Genomic DNA, 21033 nt, shown 5'->3' on the forward strand with positions numbered 1-21033 from the left:
GTGAGGACTCAGGAAGTCAGCAGTCTGCCACCTGGAAGAGGCCCCTCACCAGAACCCTACCATTCTGTCACCCTGATCTCAGACTTCAGTCTCCAAACTGTGAGAAATAAATTTCTGTTGTTTATGAGCCACCCAGTCTTGAGTATTTGTAAAAAGAGCAGCCCAAACAGACTAAGACCACAACCCTGAGAAGTTATACCAATATATGATATAAACCTCATTAGGTCCACGGAGAAGCCCTTGGAAGAGCCAAGTCCCAGAAGAGAGAGACTGAGGATGAGTGGATTCATGGTGAGATATTATAAAACATTTAAAACAAATGTGGGGGATAAGACCATAGCTGAATTAAATATTCAAAGATAACAACTAAAGAGAAAATTACCAACCTCAGCTATGGAAGTCTTATTTTTTCTTTCCCAGAAAAAGATAAAATAATTTCAATTTAGTAGCCTTCAATAATGCTAGACCTAACTCTTTGGAGAAGCAAAAGTAAGTGAGGGAGGACAGTAAAACATTTCTCAGTTAGCTGTGAAATAATTCTGCTGGTGGCCATAACCAGAGCATCACACTGTGGGTCTAAATATAAACCACTGTTAGGAATACATCTACATTCACCATGAAGTCCAGATGTGTATTAAAAACTGGGTATCATCTATGGCACAAATCTGGACTTTTATTGGTATAAACGATTTGATTCTGAAGGAAAGTAGGCCTTAGTTATCAATGAATTCTTAAATCTTTTAATATTCATACTACCGTGGACACTATCTTTATAGAGCAGCGGTTCCACCATGAATCACTAGGATCCACTGTTCTGGTGAAGGCAATGCATCTAGATTGATGGAAATGCCCTAGAGTGGTGTCTGTTCTTTTTGCCCAATATATTTGTAGCTGGTTACTTTGGCCCCGGTAGTTTCTTGCTTTACAGGCCCACTTTTCCACATGAATTAGAGGCACTCTCTCCCACTGACGGTGGGCATGGAAAGCATACCTTAGCTGTGGTCCTAATAACTATTTGAGAGTTTGGCTCCTTGGCCATATGTGCTGGAAGGCTGTGCACTTTACCCTGATAGCGGCAAATCCCTGGGGGCGGATGGTGCCACTGCTGGGAGTGATGGTGAATTCTTTTGGTTTCGTTATGGGTATTTCATCCTTGCTCCAAGATGATCTTTTGTAGTCTGAATACTGATTGCAACTTGAGATGCTTTTATGGCCATCACCATCCCCAGGAACACGCAGTTGGAAGGTCATGGGGACCAAGGAGGTATTATTGAGGGAACACATCAAGGTATGAGGGAAGCCTGGAAAACAAAATGTGAGGTAAGAAGTAAGAGCCCCACTCTAGCCTCCTTTGAACTTCAACCTCGGCTAGCATTGGCAAACCTCTCAGATGAAATGTCTATGCAACTCATTGTTACTTGCTTAACTCTACTTCTCCCTGATATAGTCTTCAATTGTACAATCAAGGAATGCATTTCTTTTCTTCCTTTCTTTCTTAAGAATCACCTGGAACCTTGTACAAAGGAGGAGGGTTGTGATTCTGGATTTCTAAAAAGCTCAGATGAGACAGGTGTCAGAGACTCATGGACCACAGCTTGAATAACAAGGCTGCAGAGCATCTAATAACAATATACACTCAGAAATGTAGGTTCTTGGTCTCCATTCCTTTCTTTTTCTTTTTCTTTCTTTTCTTTCTTTCTTTCTTTCTTTCTTTCTTTCTTCCTTCCTTCCTTCCTTCCTTCCTTCCTTCCTTTCTTTCTTTCTCTCTCTCTCTCTTTCTTTCTCTTTCTTTCTTCCTTCCTTCCCTTCAATGAATACTTTTATACACTTACTATGTAGCAACAATAGACATAAAACCATCCCTTGATGTCCATCCAGGATCCTCTCAAGAAGCAGCCTCTAGTATCTGCTTGGTGAATAGTCCTCCAACAGTATATTTTGCATTTAATTGTTTGCATAGAGTACAGATTTTTTTAAGAAATTGAATCCTCTTTGCTCTTTTTATTTGCCAATGTGTGAAAGGAGAAGCCTGTGTGGTTTTCCCTGCTGTGTGACTTAGAGCCTGCCAAGACATTATATAACTCATCCTGGACCTGTCTGAGGCTCACACACTCAGGGTCGATGACACAAAATCGAATAATAGCCTCTCCTGAGAGAGACTTTACAATCTCCTTTGGAGACAGCCAGAGACCCCTACACTGGCTTTTATCTCCCTTAGGCAAACCTATTTTGTCATGTTAAATCTAGCCTTCCTACGTTCAGTTCGGGGAGACTCCTAGTCCTTTTCTAAGAGATACAGATCCTCCTTGCCTGGCAAGCAATAAACTGAACTCTGATTTTGGATTCCCGAGGTGCCCACTGTATCTCCTACCACTTTCAGAACAAGAGGAGAACAAATATGCATATTTCTACTAGAGGCAAACATTACTCTTTCTACCTTGAACCCTACTGCAATAAAACACAATTGATCTCAGGAGTAGTTACTACATCACTGCAGGGGGTATTTTGACTTGATCTATTTCTCGAGATCCCCATGACTGAGCCTTTGTCTACACATTAGGGCTGCTGGAGGAAACACGTTTATATCTCCTTTGTGACACCACCTGTCAATCTACTTGGAAGAGATCTATTACGGAAAAAGAATTGCCTGATTAAGTGTACCTGAAGGATTTTCTTGGAAATCCCAGAGGAACTGCTCAAAAGTCAGTTTCACAATCATGTATTGCTGCATCCAACTTTTCTGAACTTTCCCAGCAAGGACTCCTGAAACTATAGATCACTCACCCTTATTTCACCTGACCATTATGGAATAAGCACTCTTAGAATGTAAGGTGTACTCTGGAAGTGGTTCGTATAAGGATTCACACGGGTCCTTCCAAACCATTGCTCAGACTATTTCCCTGAAGCTAGAAGTTTTTCCAAGAATAAAGCCAGTTGTAAGCTCCTAGCTAGAACAATTCCTTTCACAACTACCTGTAAACCCCATATTGCCTGTTAAGAAGCCTAAAGAAGGGAATATTATGATTAAAGACTGCATGGTCACTACTAATAAAAGTGTTACTTCTAAGCTCCTGCTTGCATCAAATCCTAACACTATTGGGTTTAGGCTTTCCTCATGCTTTCTATGATTTTTTTTCCGCTAACCTTTGTAAGATCTTTCTATAATCATTACAATTACGATTTTAAGGGACAGTACAATTAATTTACACCCCACTTAACATCCTCCTAAAGTCAATTTAAATATTTCTTCTTGAGTGATATATGACCAGCTCATACCTGGGCCATGGAAGACAACTACCATGCTGCCTTTTTTTTTTTTTTTTTTTAATCCCTATATTTATCCCAGCAGCTTTGCCCTCAAACTCTAATTTCTCTGACCAAATTATCCAATGGTCAGGTCCACTGAATACCTGCAGCCTTCTAAATTCCTTATTCTCATTCAACATATTCTTGTAGCTCCTGAAAAATAGTGAGTGTGCAGATACTGACCCTGCCCCTTTGGCTCTATCACCTGGCGTATCAGTCGTTACTTGGTCCATTGTACTCTTTGATGAATCTGAGGATTTATCAAAGCTTCACTGTTTCTTCAGGGACAATCACCACCCAAATTCTATAATCTGACTCTCTCATGCTACTGTAGCTCCAGTCAATCTAATTAATTATTATATATGTCATCCAACATCCAATCTTACCATCAAAATATTTATAACCATACTTTAAACATTTCAGATATTAACCAATAGTACAATACTATTACCTCTCATCTACTTTAGTGATTTATAATTATCTAACACCACCAATCCCAACAGGCCCTGATGCCAAATCTAGAATCTTCATCTCTAAGCAAATAAGGCCCTCTAACACTAACCTATAACAGACACCTCTTCAAGAATTCGCCTTACTGCCAATATGGGGACAATATTACCAACTTCAGTTAGCTCAATGTACTCCCCAACACTACGAGTCTCTGCAAACCTTGTTTAACTCCATACAATATGCCAGTCATCCCAAAATAAATTCCTGAAAATAAATTCCAGAAAATTCCTCCAATCCCTGGCTTATTCCTGTAACAGTTAATTTTTCTTGCATCTGGAACTATATGCACCCTTATTGGTCTTTCATCCCTGAGCCAATAACATGTTTACTTTTGTCTGACCCATCAAAGCCCTAATTGCACATGTGAGATAGTAATTAGGAAGTTTCCAATAAAAAACTCTTCCATGGATGATGTTTCTTTGTGACAGGAGGCCAATCCTCCTGGAGAAATAAATAATGACACTTTGGATAAGAGTCATGAGAGAACTCTAGTTCCAACTTTGGGACTTAAAAGGATTATCATAAAATAATTTTGAAATTGTATCAAAAAATTGTCTCTGACTTTGGATTTTTACAGTGCAGAATCCAGAAGAACAGCAAGTAACTTGAATTAACTGACCCAACTGGTTTTGAAAATGAAATAGCCCTAGATTTCCTGTTGGCAAGCAAAAAGGTATGTTTTTGTTAACATTTCCTGCCACACTACAGAGAAGATTAAAGAATCCATATCCAAACTAAAAGAAATGCAACTTGAATTTTGAAGTTGGACTTAGGAGAGATAAGTTTCATATCTCAGACCTGGGGAATCTTGGGTCATGGGTCTGCAGTGTCTTCCCGCCTCTTGTCTAACTGCCTTATCCCCAATCTCTCAATAAGATGTTATACAACAAAAGAAAAATAAGCTATTTCTAATTTTCACCTAAGCTAGTTACTAAAACTTCTAGCTGGACCAACCATGAGAAATAGCTGTTGATTATTATTTTTATAGCTCTAGGAAACAATGAATTAATTACCCAATAATGACCTTTCCTGTATACTTAGAGATAAGAACAGACCAAATGGAAAACATTAATGGGAAAAAACCTACCTAGTTTTGGAACATGCATAAATGATTTTACCCACTGTGTTACCCAGAGTTTGCCAATATCAAATACAGCATTTCTAATAAATCAATGGCATCCTGGGCATATATATATACTTCCTATTTGCCATATTTTGTTGAAATGTACTAATAGGGGCTTTGATGCTTTTTAATGTTTGGATTCAGATATTCTTGGGGCTCACAAATTGGCTTATCATTGGTATAGTACTGACATTAACCTTTCAGCAGTGAACAATAGGGCAGATTCTAGACAATGAATCGGTATGAGATTTCTTGGAGTGATTGAGGTGCTTATTTAGATTCTGCTTTCTCCCTCCAGGGCAATATGATATAGGGCACATTTTCCAAATATTCTGTGTTGGAGTTCATACTTAAATGCCTGTGGAAGGATGCATCAGTCACCCAGACCTCTCTGTGGACTCAGTTGAGCCGTTTGGAGGATAACTGCATAGATCTTTGGGTAAGTAATTCACCTCTTATTGTGGATCAGTCACAGTAACCCTGGAGAGTATGTCTGTCTTAGTTGGCCATCAGACAATTTTCAAGTTGTAGGTCACTTTTACTTTCCTTCAAAAACTCTATCACTTAAACTTGCCCTACAAATTTATACAAATTCCTCCAGCCATTTTCATATTCTATGGTAATAAAGAGACATTCATTTATATAAATTTTCCTATATGTTAGGAAATGTTAAATGTTAAAGCAACTGATAAAGGCACTATGAATCAGCTTTTTGTAAAGAAGAGATATTTTTGTAAAGAAAACTTTTCCCCAAGTAGATGGGCCTACTTGAAGCAAAAGAACTGAAAGTCAAAATGGAGGAAACAAAGAAAAATGGAAAGGATTGTGCACTATGGATTCAGAGTAGGGTTTCTCAAATTATTATCTAAATTATTTTGAAATTTCTAAATTAAATTATCACCTCCTCAAAGAACCACTGTGATGATGAATTAATTTTCAATGAAATCAATTAATTAAATGTGATTTAAATTAGATTAATTTCTCCCTAATGAGAAAAATTAAATACTAAGGAATAAGATTCTGTTGGGTAGGGCTGAATTTTGGAGGACCACAAACATTGATTAGATCTATGCTTTTTTTTTTTTAACCCCAAACAAACAATTTTTGCCCCTTTGGGGCAACATTACCCCTGTTCACAGTACATGACTTAGACAGATCTCATTTGAAATACTCATTCTACTACTGCTGTGTGACCGTGGGAAGTTATTTAACTGTTCGAATGCTCAGTTCTTCCAGCTCCAAAATGGGAATCCTAAATAGCATCTACTCAAAGGATTGCTAAAAGGTTTAAATGTAGTACTGCATGTAATTCACTTAGCAGTGATTGGAATATAAGAACGAACCAATAAATGGAAACTTTTACTGCTAATGCTGTCATTTTTATTATTAGAAATGCTGAGACAGGAGGAAACGACTCAGGGAAGTAACTGAGCAAGAAGACAACACCAAAATATAGATGTCTTCCATTTGGAGTGATAGAACACCTGAGTCAAACCACCACTGAATTCACTTGAAACTTGAGAGCATCTCTGTGAACAGGATGCTGTGTAGCCAGACTGGTGAATCAGAATCTGCATATAAATAGAGTGTTCAGGTGGGCGCCTGAGTGATGCAGTCAGTTGAGCATCTGACTCTTGCTTTCGGCTCAGGTCATGATCTCAGGGTTGTGAGATCGAGCCTGGCACTGGGCTCCCTGCTCAGTGTGGAGTCTGTTTGAGATTCTCTCCCTCTCCCTCTGCCCTCCCCCACTTGTGCTCTCTCTCTAGAATAAAAAATTAAATCTGATTAGATAGATAGATAGATAGATAGATAGATAGATAGATAGATAGATAGGTAGATAGACAGACAGACAGACAGGGCTTTCAGAACATTCAGATAGGAGTGTGAACCCTAAGGCTTTCCATTTTTCTACTGCTGGAAAAGCTGGGACGACCACAGGCTTACAGCTCTTAGTGCCCAGGACAGGGTTATAACTTCCACATATAAACTAGGAAATGACACCAAAATGCACTGCTGCAGAGGAAAGAGAGAACATTTCTAGAACCTTTTAGCTATTACCCATAAAAAAATGGCAAGAGAGGTTCTTTGTAAACCTTCCTCCTTCCATGTTGAGAGAAAAGTAATTCCATTAAATTTCTAACTTCAAATGGAAAAATACTCACCAAAGGAAACATCACCAAAGTGCAGAGCAGGAACATTAAAATGGAAGGTAGGTCCAATGACACAGCCTCTAGAAATAGGAATACAAATTGGGGGAGTGGATAAAGAATCCAGTGAATTCAGAGTAACAATCAGGAACTAGGGAGACAATAAGTCCTAAAAACCATCAACTGGCATTAAGTCAGTAGGCAGTCGTGGCCGAGTGGTTAAGGCAATGGACTTGAAAGTGGCATTAAGTCAAGTATAGAACCTAGCACTTAAAGAAACTACAAGATGATGGTCTATCACAGTGGTTCTTAGAGTTCTTTTTCAAGACTTGAACCACTGGATTTTAGCAAATGATGCTGTAGTTAACTTATCACCAAATTCCTACCAATGAATGAAGCAGAGCAGACAAATCACCAAACCAACAGCACAGAATATTAATGTGGATAAATACCTATCATAGCTTTATCATGCTCTATCCCTCACTCCCTGCCCTAAGCAGCCACTAATCTATTCCCATTTCTCCTTTTGGTTCTGTCAGTTTGTCATTCACATATCTGGGGGCTCTAATGTTAGGTGCATATATGTTTATAATTGTTATATTTCCTTAATGGCTTAACTCTTGTCATTGCAAAATATCCCTCTTTGTCTCAAGTAACACGTTTTATTTTAAGTCTGTTTTGTCTGATATTAGTACAGCTTTCTTTTGGTTACTGTTTGCCTACTGTATCCTTTCCCATCCCTTTTAGTTTCAACTTATTCATATTTTTGGATCTAAAAGAGCATATAGTCATATTGTGTTTTGTGGGTTTTTAAAAAAATCCATTCTGCCGATCTCTGCCTTTAATTTAAGTGTTAAATATATTTACATTTAATGTAATTACTGATAAAGTAGGATTCATGTCTTACACTTTACTCCTTGTTTTTTATGTCTTAATGCCTTTTCATTCCTCTTTTTCTCCATTATTGCCTTCCTTTATGTTAAATGGATATTTTCTTAGTGTAGCCTATTAATTCCCTTATTTCTTTTATCATATTTTTTAGTTAGTTTGGGGAATATTTGAGAGAATGGGCAATCACATCCTGAATTTGGAAAAATAATTCACAGAGTCAAAGGTTAAGACAGTAGGAGTCACGCAACAGGAATGTCCAACAAACTCAAATTCGCCAGTCACTGTACCTGATATACAACCTTGCATGTAGGAGGTGCTCAAGAAAAGTTTAAGTGAATATCCAAAATACACATTTATTCCTAATAGAGTAGCAATGTGTATGTATGTGTGTCAATAAATGCAGTATTAATTATTAGGCTGCACTTAATTAGGGAGTGGCCACATGAAATTAGGATGGGCTTTCTTATTCAACCTGAAGGACAATTAGCCTGTCTTGGCCAGTATTTTCCTTTTTCCTACATGAAAAGTAAACTTATGGTCTTTTAATACCCTGTACATTCTTACCCTTAGATAGGGTGATTATTATTTTTATCTTAAATATTTATAAGAGCAGAGCTTTAAAGTTTTGTCTTCCCCATTTTGGATGGAGGCCCATCAATGAAGCTGGATGTTGTGGAGGATACTCATGATTCTGAGCGATACCTCTTGAAGTCAGGAAGCCGGAAAACCTTATTCAGATGGGGCTTTGAAGAGCTGATCTCCTGGAGTTTACCGAGAACCCTCAAGGATCAGACAATCTCTGAAAGGGAGATGGAGGTTGCATTTGCAGGTTTGCTCTTCCTGCTTCTCCAGAGAACCACCTCCATTGTTTGTCACGAGATGTGAATTGTTATTGAGGTGGGAGGTGAACTAGAGCTCACATAATGTGAAAAAGTACTCCTGTCTTCCTCATGTTCTGTTTATCACTGACAGATGTCAACCGTGGGCCAGGATGAGCATGGTGCATCTTCTTGAAGAGTCAGTGTTACTCAAATATTTAGAAAGCAACACTGATTTTTTCTATTATCACAACCACAGATGTATTGTGGAAGAAAATATAAATGCCTTCTGAATGTTTCAGATAAGTCTTAAGACTTAAAAAGAAGTATAGGATTATGGCAGTCTGTCTCAGCCATGCCACAGAAGCCCTAAGACACATTCATTCACTCTCCTTATTTGTTAGAGGCTGTGTTCGTTTGCTAGGGCTGTCATAACTGAGCACCACAGACTGAGTGGCTTAAATAACAGAAATTTATTTCCTCACAGCTCTATGGGCTGGAAGTCCAAAATCAATGTGTCAGCAGGGTTGGTTTCTTCTGAGGGACTCCCTCCTAGGTTGTAGATGGCTATCTTCTCTTTATGTCTTTACAGGGTGTTTTCCTATCTGCGTGCTTGTTCTTATAAGGACACCAGTCACATTGTATTAAGGTCCACCCATATGACCTCATTACTTCTTTAAACATCCCATCTCTAAGTGCAGTCCCATTCTTAACTGGGTATTAGAATTTCAATGTATGAATTTGGGAGGACACAATTCACTCCTATCATGAGACCAAAAATTTTCCAAGGATTCTTCAGGCCACAGTGTCTATGTTATCTCCAGACCCCGAGGGAGACCTTAGCTGTAGATGGAAGGAGGTCCTGCTAGCAGTAACCATAATAAGAGAGACTGCCATGGTAATTAACAACCTGGTGCTGTGAAAATCCAAAGAGGATCTGCGATGTGTTCTGAAGACATGATCTCGCTAAGCACCAGGAACCAAAGTTGTAGATCTGCCCAATGGGTTGGTCATAGAAAACTTCTTTTTAAAACCTGAGGACAAACTCTGCTATTAATGACTTTCAATTATCACAAACAGCTGGAGAAGCCATCAAAGGACTTCTAGCACAAAAGCTGCAAATGTCTAGCCTAGGATGACTGACGCTCTAAGTAGACTCTTTTATGATACCTGGAGGTATTATAGGTATGAGCATTTAAAAATTTTACTTAAAACAAAAATGAAAGATGAAAGTTTAGAGAAACTGGGATAAGAGTTAAAGCCAAGTCCAGAAGATGATTTTATCTAGGTGTTACTGTAATGATTTATTTTCCCTAAATATCCTAAAACAGAGAGTATAACTAGGAACTAGTTTAATGTTTTAAGTCCCTATTTTATAAAGCTATAGCTTGTAGAAAAACTAGATCCCCAAAAAGCATCTGTGTCCACATTATAATAGTAAGTTACATGTGCTCATTAGGTAAATGCTGGTGGAAATTTAAAACACTCCATTATTTTGATGTATTCCTACTAACAAAGACAGTTATGGACATCCGAGACACGATCTGGTTTTGAAGTTTAAGAAAGCAGTAGATAAAAGCTTCAGTTAGCTTCCACATTAGTTATAGATAATATCTTACCTAATGGTCAATTTCACAGGCTCAGGGGACCCATTGACATTGACCAGGAACACTTCTTCAAAGTGCCCCAAAATGGCAGAACTGAAAGAGATCTGGACCGCCTGGACTCCATTTGGTTCGATGATGCCTTCCCTGGGGCTGAAAACAAAGCAGGCCCCCAAAGCCGAAGTTGGAGGGATCACGTTGAAGAGGGCATCAATGCTGCCTTTGTTGGATAGTATTGCCTATATCAATAAAAAGCCAAGAGTGCAAAGACAGAGCATGAACATTTGATTTATTTTCGCATAAGCACGTGGCTGTACTGTTTAATACCAACACATAGAGAGCTGCAGGAATTAAAGCCAGAGAAAAACTCCAGGGGAGAAATGAACAGTCTTCTGCCTTGAAGGTTTGGACATAAGAAACCCAATGCAGAAGTAATTTTGTGTTTTTAGTATCCTCTTTGGAACAGAGTTGTCACATGTACTATAGTCATGTTATAAATACTGATTGTAATTACATCTACTGAAAAGGAGCCTTAAAATGCCTTTACCTGATACTCTGTAGGGTAACTGAGGGAAAGTAGGTATTTATCTTATATGCATGAGAAGGTTGAGAACAAGTGACATACTGAAAAATAAGAAGTCAGAATAGAGGAGCAACAACTACCTAAGCCTATGTTTATAGTGTAGCCTGGAGAATGTGAACGAGACATCACTGTGGATGCCAGATGACAAGGATTCTCTTTGTTGTGCTATTAGATTTCATTCTATCGGGATACTGTCACCTCAAACTATTGCATGGATACAATTCTATTGCTTGGGGATGCTTGTGTAAGCAACTGTTTTACTATAGCAAAGTTTTATTCCTATACACCATAGGCCCATATTTGCTTGCACAGTAGGTATGTGTATGTAAAAAGCTCATGCCTGGCATTCAGAGTTGTCCACACCTGGCTCAATCCATCGCTCCTGCTCCCACCTCCCGTGGTGCCTGTCGGATGAGCCTGTGCTTTAACCAAGCAGCTCTGTTCCTGGGCTTCTAAGACAGTCTCTATTCCTTGCCAATGCTTACACCTGAACAGGTGGACAGCACGTTCTTCTATTTACAAACTGCCTTTGACCTGCACTCAAAGCACCGAAGAGAAAGAGCACAGGAGATCAGGAAGAAATGTACAGAAAGGTATGGGGCTAATGTCAGGAACCTAGAAGAAGCCAAGGGAAGAGAATTTCCAGAAGGGACTGAATGTGGACAGAGCTGACGGGGAATAAACTCTAAGAAAATGTTACAGATTTTTTTTTAAAGATTTTATTCATTTATTTGACAGAGAGAGACACAGTGAGAGAAGGAACACAAGCAGGGGGAGTGGGAGAGGGAGAAGCAGGCCTCCCGCCGAGCAGGGAGCCCGATGTGGGGCTCGATCCCAGGACCCCGAGATCATGACCTGAGCCAAAGGCAGACACTTAACAACTGAGCCACCCAGGAACCCCCAGATTTTTTATTTTTAATTAAAAGCCATCCCTACCCTTGAAGAAGAAAGGACTCCAATAGAGTGTGACTGCAGAATCCAGAGTCCAAATGTTTAGGGAGTGAGTGGGTACGGAGAAAATAGTGGTTGATTATTTGAGATTCCTGTTTTGAGAGGATAAGAGGTGAGGAACGAGAGTGGGGGCGGCAAAGCTGTGGGAAGTATGGCAGAGGAGACCCAGTATATTTGTATTAAATGCGATAATGCATACTCAGTACCTGGCCCACATGTTTGTTGTAGTAAGAGAAGAGGGCTAGGTAACCAAGGGAATGGGGTCTGGGTGGATGTGCGGTGTCCACCAGCTCAAGTTGCCTCCCGAGAAGCAAAGAAGGAATCAAGAGCATGTGTAGAATAGAGTCAGGGGCCTTTGCAGAGGAAAACCACCACTTTTTCCAAGAGAGATACCTAACTAATTGCTGCTTGATATTTTATTCATCTTTTTACATTCATTTTCCATCCCCCTCACTCAGTTTTTTTTTTTTTTTTAAGATTTTATTTATTTATTTGAGACAGAGAGAATGAGAGACAGAGAGCATGAGAGGGAGGAGGGTCAGAGGGAGACGCAGACTCCCTGCTGAGCAGGGAGCCTGATGCGGGATTCGATCCCGGGACTCCAGGATCATGACCTGAGCCGAAGGCAGTCACTTAACCAACTGAGCCACCCAGGCGCCCCCCGCCCCCACTCAGTTTTAAGTTTCCTGGTCACAGAATTCATGCTTCACCCTTCATTCCTTTTAAACAGACCATGTAGGAAATGATGATGGCCAGGGACCCAGAAGCCAAATTGCCTGGGCTCAATTCCCAGTTTTACCGGTGACTTCCGAGCTGTGTGACCTTGGGAAACCTGCTTTGTTTCTCTGTGCCCCAGTTTCTCCGTCTATAAAGTGTAAGTACCACTAACTTCTCAGATTGCTGTGAAGATGAAATTAGTTTATGTAACTCTTAGAACAGAGTGCCTCACAAAGAGGGCCGTAGACAACAGCGATTGCTGGCTATTTTCTCAGTGCCACACAGAATGGGTTTGAAATGGGCCTGTGCTGAAGAAGTGATTGACACACGTTAGTGGTAACTTAAAGGCAACTCAAAGGTGTTAGTGGTAATTCAAAGGGAATTCCATTCAAAGGGAATTGTTTTTCTCTCTAGAGAGATGCAGGATTGCCTTTTTATGTTTTGGTTAACAGCAATATTTTACCCAGATTTTGTACAAGGCACCAGGTCTTCCATGTTCGAGAACATGCATGTCATTCCTCTCCCCCTGGGAAAGAAGCACGTTCATGTGTATGCAGAATCCAGCAAGTCATTTGGGACGAAATTCTGAGACCTTTTGATTACCTTACCCTTGCAGTCCAATTCCTTGGGGAGAAGAAGTTTATACTAGAGCTTCACCTTGTTTTCCTTCTAATTACACTGGGGAATAGTGTGCACTCTTGGAGCTGTGGTTTACTTTTTACATGTTTGCTAAGCTCAGCAATGACTAAGGGCAACAGCTGGTTATTCAAATTCGTCTCAAGGAGGTAACATAATAAATTGAAAGAGAGATGCAATGAGGCATCAGCACTAAATACGCAGAGAGTGCAAAATATTCCTGTAAGAAGCACCTTACCATGTCCTTCTCTGCCAATGCACAGCGCTCAAAACTGTCCATTCTGATGCAGCACCTCATCTAACACTTACTTAGCTGGCTGTGGTTTACTTAATGGTCAAATCTAGGAGGGTGGGAAGTGGTGACCTCAAATACACTTTGGTTAAATTGATAAGAAATTATTATTACACTCAGGAAAACTTATCCATTTCGCATCAGAACTAAAGGTCCTTTTCTGATGTGGCATCCACACGACAGTCTGTGAGATAAGAGGAAAATTCACCCTGGATAAATTACGGACAGAATGTGAACTTCGTAAGAAGCATTGCACATTTTCTTCCTCCCAAAGTGACTTTTTTCAAAATGCAAAAGACAATGCAACATAGTAACTGTGCCATATTTCAGTTCATGACAGACATGTGACTCTTCATTTAAATCGTGCTCTTATGTATATTCCATCTCATTATGACATTAACATCTCTATTTACCTTTCACACTGTCCCATTTAGGCCACAGTTACTTTCGAGAATGTGGGGATAAACCGCACGGTAGGAAGCTCTCAGCAGCAACCAGGCATCTGCCTCCCATGCCGAGGTTAGGCTGAGAGCTGAGCTGGCTATAGGCTGGAGTTGCTCATGGTGAGAGCCCCGGGATTGAAAGGGCAGCAAAAAGCCTTTTCTTCCCAGGATACAGGGCCCCAGTAACCCAGTGCTCGCTCACATTTACTAGCTGAACGACCTTGCCAAGTTACTTAACCAACGTGGCAGAGTCAGGTTTGCTGTTCACTGAACCCACTTGCTCTTTCTCCTGTGCTCCCAACTAGACTGCATTTCCCAGCTACTTACTCTTGCAGTGATGCACAGCTGACGCCTATAGGGCCAGCTCCTAAAAAAAGGTCTTCTGAGTGCATCTCTCCTTGCTCTTTCCCCTTCCAGCTGCGTGACACTGTGAGGCTGCAATCCTGCAGGCCACACGGTGGGGGGGCAGAGCCATGAGCTGGAAGGAGCCAGGGGCCCGATGCTCTGCAGAGAGCCGTTGGCTGAGAGGTAACCTTGCTTGAGGCTTTATGTGAGCAACGAAATAGACTTGTCATGTCTGAGAGAGTATAGATCTTTGTATTTGTTACAGTACCTAGCATTACCTTAACTAGTAAAACTTCTCTAAGTGCCAGCTTCCTTGGCTATAAAATGGGAATAGTCATTGCACCTACTCCCTAGGGGTTAGTGAGGCCCAAACTAATGAATGTAAAAGTACTGGTATTGTGCTCAACATACATGAAGGATGATGTTGTTGAGGGTATTAACCACTCTGCCTCTTCTTGTTCATTTGTAGAGCAGGTACAATAAAACCTGCCTTTCCCACTTTTGTCACACGTGGATAAACGTGCACGACACAAGGAAGCATGGAACCTGACACCTATTTGTCACTCATTAAATAACTGCTTTTATTACTCCAATTAGAGAAATACAAACGTTTAAAGTTTACCAATATTTGTAAAATAAAGCTTCGATGGTTATAATTTGATATAATGTAAAAAAAAAAAGTACCCTAGATACAAAGTTAGTGGTGAGGTGACACTGAAGTAAATTTGATCCTGAAGAACCCATGATTACATCTTGTAAAAGGATCATTTTCTACCTAATTGGAAAGACAAAGCAGGGAAAGGAAAAAGAAAGTTCCAGAAACTATGACTGGTCTTTAATCATGGATTGGACACTAGTGCATTCAGAGAAAACTGAAGTGTGAAAACAGCTGTCCTCATTAGGGCATTCTGGAAAATGTGAAAGTTTCTCTGTCTTCTGGTCTGTAGGATTTATGGTGTCAGAGAGCAACCATTAAATGGGTAGGGAGAAGATTATGATTTTCCCCTTTGCAATCCATAAGATGATGAGGATAAAACCAATTAAAGTATGTCTTTGTTGCCTTGAGGCAACTTAGAGGGGAAACCTTCAACATGGCTAGGAAGCAAGGAAGAGCCACATCATTCCAGAGTCTGAGTGTGAGTAATGGCAAATGGATGTGATTGTATACATTTTCTATCAATATACACATACACAAAATAAAATAAACCTAAAAAGCTAAGTACTATTTGAGTCTCAATGAACAATTCTAGTGCTTACCTCATAACAATGTACGGATCCAACGAAAACTTTTCCAATGTCCAGCATTTCAAAGTTGAAGTGAATCTTTGGTCCCATTCCTTCCCCTTTGATTCGGAGGGGCAGACGGATCTCTCGGCCTATAAAAACAATTCAGATTTTATTACCCTGAAGGATGCTTCATTACCCCCAAATTAAGCACAGCGTGTTGCCAATGTAAGCAATCAACAGTACTGCACTGGACCCAGGGAACTGCAGTTTAACCAATGCTGAGGATTTAGCTTATTTTTAGGAAACAGGAACACTGGTAGTTTAACTTTAGGGAGCAGCTTATATTCTAATTTGGGCTGATATCTTAGCAGAAAAAAAATTTTTTAAATTTAACCCAGTCTTAATGGTATTCTTAAGTTTCTTATTTAAAAAAAAAAGTAATTTCTCTAAATTAGAGAAGGGTGACCACTGATTGATGCTTCTTATAAAATGAGAGTCACCATAGGACTCCAAAGGACATTGTTCTCACTGATTTTCCCTAGATTTAGGAAGATCAGCATATTAAGGGATCTGAGTCTAGGAGTCTTCCCTGACCCTTACTTTGCAGACTTTCTTTCAGTAGAGGTAATGGGATCCACTAAATAATATCCACGATTGCACATCCACAGTGGACCCAGGGTGAACAGAGAACACAACTTTTCAAGTATCGATTGGTTTCATTTTCTTTTTAAAAATGGGATATCTTCATTTGATAATACATGGTCATTATAAAAATATTATTAAAAAAGTGGAAAATTCTCACATAATTCTATTACCCAAAGATCACTATTAGTATTTTGGTGCCTATCCTTCCATACTTTATCATATTTAAATACTAAAATACTACATAAAATCATATTTAAAGAGTAAATACTATATTAAGTTTAATATAAATGAGAGCATATGCTATATATTATTTTGTAACCTGCTTTTTTTTTTTTTTCACTTAACAATATACCTGCAACATTTTTACATACCATCACCTGAAGATGGGGTAAGTATTTTTAACCAGTCCCTCTTGTTGGATATTTAAGTGGCTTCCAAATTTTTTTTTTTTAAGATTTTATTTATTTATCTGAGAGCGAGCAAGCAGGGAGGAGGGGCAGAGGGAGAAAGGCTTCCAACTTTTCATTCAACAAATTACAATGTAATTAATATCCTTGAATGCATTTATGAACAATTTTCCTACATTTTCAAGCACCTTGAAGATATTCTATTGTTTCTTGTCTTCCAGTGTTTCTATTGAGAAGTCAGCTTATTGTCTTATTGCTCAGTTGAGGTAATATGTCTTTTTCTCTGACTGCATTAAGATTTTCTTTTTGGTTTTGGTTTTCAGCAGTTTTACTATGATGTTCCCAGGTGTGGTTTGCATGTATTGTTCCTGGGCTTTGTAGCAGTTCTTGAATACGTAGATGAATGCCACTCATCAGTTTTTGGAAAATGTTCATTGTGTTTGCAAATATTGCCTTGCTCCATTTTCTCACTTCTTTCTATCCGGGTAGATAAACTTTTGCTACATCCTGTTCGGCTCTGATGCTCTTTTCTGTATTTTATCTCTGTATGCTTCAGTATGGGTATTTTCTTTAGATCTGTTTAATTTCCAGTTTATAAGATTTACCTCTGGCCATACAAGAGGCTATTCAGTTCTACTAAGTTCTTAATTTGTCATTATAACTTTTCAGTTCCAGACTTCCCATTAGATTTTTTAGAGTTCCCAGGCCTCTGCTCAATCTTTTTTTTAAAGAACACTGAATCAAGGAACACTCCATCAGAAACTAATGATGTTCTGTATGGTGATTAACATAACATAATAAAATTAAAAAAACAAAGAACACAGAAAATCTTTTTAACATTTAAAAAAATCTGTCAAATAATTCTATTTTCTGGCTCTCTATGGAGTTTCTGTTGTTTATTGTGGTGTTCTATCAGACTGTGTTGTCTCCTCATGTGCATGGTCATTTTTGACTGAGTGCTGGTCAGTGTATATAAAACGTGGAGTGGTCATTTGAAGCCCTGAGAAGACATCATCTTCCTCTAGCTTCTGGCTGATGACTAGAGGGCATTAGGATTCCCTAATCTTACTACTCTCAGCTAAGATTCTGGGAGAGAATTAAGCCCTGTACCAAGTCATTTGAGTGACTATCTTCTCAATTTTCCCAAGAAGGGTATATAGCTAGTACTATCCTAGATATAAAGGAGACGTTAATTCCTCATACATAAATGATGCCTTAGAACATTCGATATTATCTCCTGGAACCCCAGTGAAGAGGAACTGTTGTAATCAAATTGATAACTGAAAAAGAAGCCAAAGCTGAGCTTCAGTCATTGTGAGGATCGGTGCATTTCCAGTCCTTACTTCACTAGGTCTCATCCTAAAGTTTAGAAGGTTACTAGAGCCCTTTCTCCTTGGGCATCCCATGAACTTCTATGTTTCTTCCCTAACTCTACTTAACTTTTCATTTTCTCTGTAGAATCTACCAAAAAGGTGGTACTGCTAAGGATAAAGTGGCCCCCACAGTCTGATTGTCTTGGTTTCCTTCTTCTCTTGGATCTTGGCTCTATAATTCTTCACTGTTCTGTAGTTCTCAAAAAGGCTTTGAAAAAATTTTGCCTTGCTCCTCTAGTTGCTTTTAGAGGAGAAGGGGGGGTGGGGTGGAGAGAATCCAAATTGTCTAGCCCACCATTAATGGAAATAGAATTGCTAGAACCAAGAGATGCACATTAGACATTTTGATAGCTATAGCCATATTGCCCTCCAGAATGGCTGTAGGAATTTGCACACAAACACCAACAGTATTTAAAGATTTCTATTTCTCCACACCCTCCCTGACAGTGGGGATATTGTCATTTTTGAAAATCTTTGATAATTTGATAGGTTATCCTTAAATTTACACCACTTAAAGTTCTTTAAGCAAAAATAATATATTTGCTCTGTGTGTAACATTTGAACATTAAAAAAAACTTTGATGTTCTGTTGGATGTAATCTTTATTTTTTAAAGATTTTATTTATTTATTTGTTAGAGAGGGAGAGAGAGAGAGCACAAGCAGGGGGAGTGACAGGCAGAGTGAAAGGGAGAAGCAGGCTCCCTGCCGGGCAAGGAGCCTGATGTGGGGCTCGATCCCAGGACCCTGGGATCCTGATCTGAGCCGCAGGCAGACGCTTAACTGACTGAGCCACCCAGGGATCCCGGATGTATAATTTAGTATAACAGCAAATGTACTTTGAACAACCAAATCATATTTCTAACTTATATTATTATCATTATAATGCCTTGTGGCACTTTATGTTCCAGTCTTTTGTTGCTATTTAACTTCTGTATTTTTTTTTCTTTTTAAAGATTTTATTTATTTGACAGAGAGAGACACAGCGAGAGAGGGAACACAAGCAGAGGGAGTGGGAGAGGGAGAAGCAGGCTTCCCGTAGAGCAGGGAGCCCAAGGCGAGGCTCCATCCCAGGACCCCAGGATCATGACCTGAGCCGAAGGCAGACACCCAATGACTGAGCCACCCAGGCGCCCCTATTGTTTTATTTATTTATTTATTTATTTATAATTTTTTAATTAACATATAATGTATTATTTGTTTCAGGGGTACAGGTCTGTGATTCATCAGTCTTACAGAATTCACAGCGCTCACCATAGTAGACACCCTCCCCAGTGTTTTTTTTAATGTCAATTTCCCATTATTCAATGTATAGAAACACAATTGATTCTCTCTATATGGATCTTGTATCCTGTAACCTTGCCACACACTTTTTAGCCTTCATTTAAAACAGATATTCTCTAGCACAACCTCCACAGATTTTGATGCAATAAAACATAGATGAAACCCAAGAATCTCCATTGTTAATGATCAGCAGAGTAAGTCTATGCAGATTCTCTAGGGATGTTATCTCAAGAAACATGAACACTGTTAACTATGTTAACTTCTGAAACATGGCAGAGTGAGCAGACTCAGTCCATTCCTCCATTTCAAATAAAAAAAAGCTTATTAAAAATATGACAAATATGTATTTTTAATACTTACCCAAGCTCAAAAGGAAGAAAGGAAAATACCAGGTGACAGAAATGACAAGGGAATTTGGAGATTTGTAAAGTTCATCATACAGGTCCTATGGTCTACTGGCTTCAGTGTTCTTTTTTTTTTTTTTAAAGATTTTATTTATTTATTTGACAGAGAGAGCAAGAGAGTACAATCAGGGGGAAGAGTAGAGGGAGAGGCAGAAGCAGACTCCCCACCAAGCAGGGAGCCCGATGCGGGGTTCAATCCCAGGACCCTGGGATCATGACCTGAGCTGACACTTAACCATCTGAACCACCCAGGCGCCCCTAGTGGCTTCAGTTTTAACACAAAAAGTGGACATTTGGCTTTGCTCCCCTCCGGGAATAAGGAACTGAACTTAGATCCTTGAATGAATCCAGGACCTTGGAAAGGATACCTTTTCTGGAAAGGAAACAAGAAGAAAAATTCTATCTATTGGTCTAGGGAAGTAGTTATGAAAATTGTCCTCTACCTAGATCTCTCAATAGGGGAAAGAGGTTCCTATGAGGAATCGAAGTCCCAGGTACAGATATGGGATCCAAATTTACCCTATATGATAGGTGAAAGAGTCAGAAGCTGAGAAAATAATAGTTGTAGGATCCTGAAAAACTGCTCTGAAGGAATACTCCCATGCTGTCTCTGTTTGGGCTTCTCTAACAGAAATACCAGACACTGGGTGGCTTAAACAACAAATGTTTATTTTTCACAGTTCTGGAAGCTGGAGAGTCCAAGATCAAGGTGCAGCAGATTCAGTGTCTGTGAGAGCCATCTTCTCTCTCTGTCCTCCCATGGAGGAAGGAGTGAGGGAGTGCTCTGGGGTCTCCTTTATAAGGACACTAATCCCATCCATGAGGGCTCTGCCCTCACTACCTAATCACCCTCCAAAGATCCCCCACCTCCCAAAAACATCACATGGAGGATTAAGTTTCAACATATGAATTTTGGGAGAACACAAATATTCAGTCCACAAATGTGCTAAAGATGGGCTTACAATACAAACATTTCAAGCCATCTGAAGAAACAATCCAGTATGAGGAAAGGGTTTGAGATAATAGAAAACTCTTAAAGAAACTCTGACATTGTATTCTTAAAATTTTCCAAGAGGCAAATAAAGAAATAGAAACCATAGTGAAGGAGAAAAAAATGAAAGTATTAAAATCATACAGAACTTCTAAAACTGAAAAACCAAGTTGATAGAATTAAAAACTGAATAGATGAATACCAAAGAGTAGAAAAAGCTAAAGAATTAGCCAACTGAGAGAAAGATCTTAGAAAAATACCCAGGATGTATCAAAGAGAAAGAAATAAATAAAAAATGTAAAGAAGAGGTTAGAAGACATGGTGATTCCATGGGAAAGA

The 21033-nt window shown here is 39.3% G+C and overlaps 1 protein-coding gene across 1 annotated transcript in view; it reads right to left on the minus strand.

Moving 5' to 3' along the window:
• HYDIN (HYDIN axonemal central pair apparatus protein) overlaps nucleotides 1-21033 on the minus strand; it is a 308320-nt gene that overhangs the window by 203515 nt on the left and 83772 nt on the right. Inside the window, exons 10-13 of the mRNA XM_035024816.1 lie at nucleotides 15624-15742; nucleotides 10415-10638; nucleotides 7102-7169; nucleotides 1066-1301 (exon numbers count right to left, since the gene is read on the minus strand). Coding sequence (XP_034880707.1) covers nucleotides 1066-1301; nucleotides 7102-7169; nucleotides 10415-10638; nucleotides 15624-15742 — 647 coding nt within the window. The remainder of the gene's footprint in view (nucleotides 1-1065; nucleotides 1302-7101; nucleotides 7170-10414; nucleotides 10639-15623; nucleotides 15743-21033) is intronic.

The sequence above is a fragment of the Mirounga leonina genome, unplaced genomic scaffold (assembly GCF_011800145.1).
Source record: "Mirounga leonina isolate KUSES-001 unplaced genomic scaffold, KU_Mleo_1.0 Mir_180, whole genome shotgun sequence".
NCBI lineage: Eukaryota > Metazoa > Chordata > Mammalia > Carnivora > Phocidae > Mirounga > Mirounga leonina.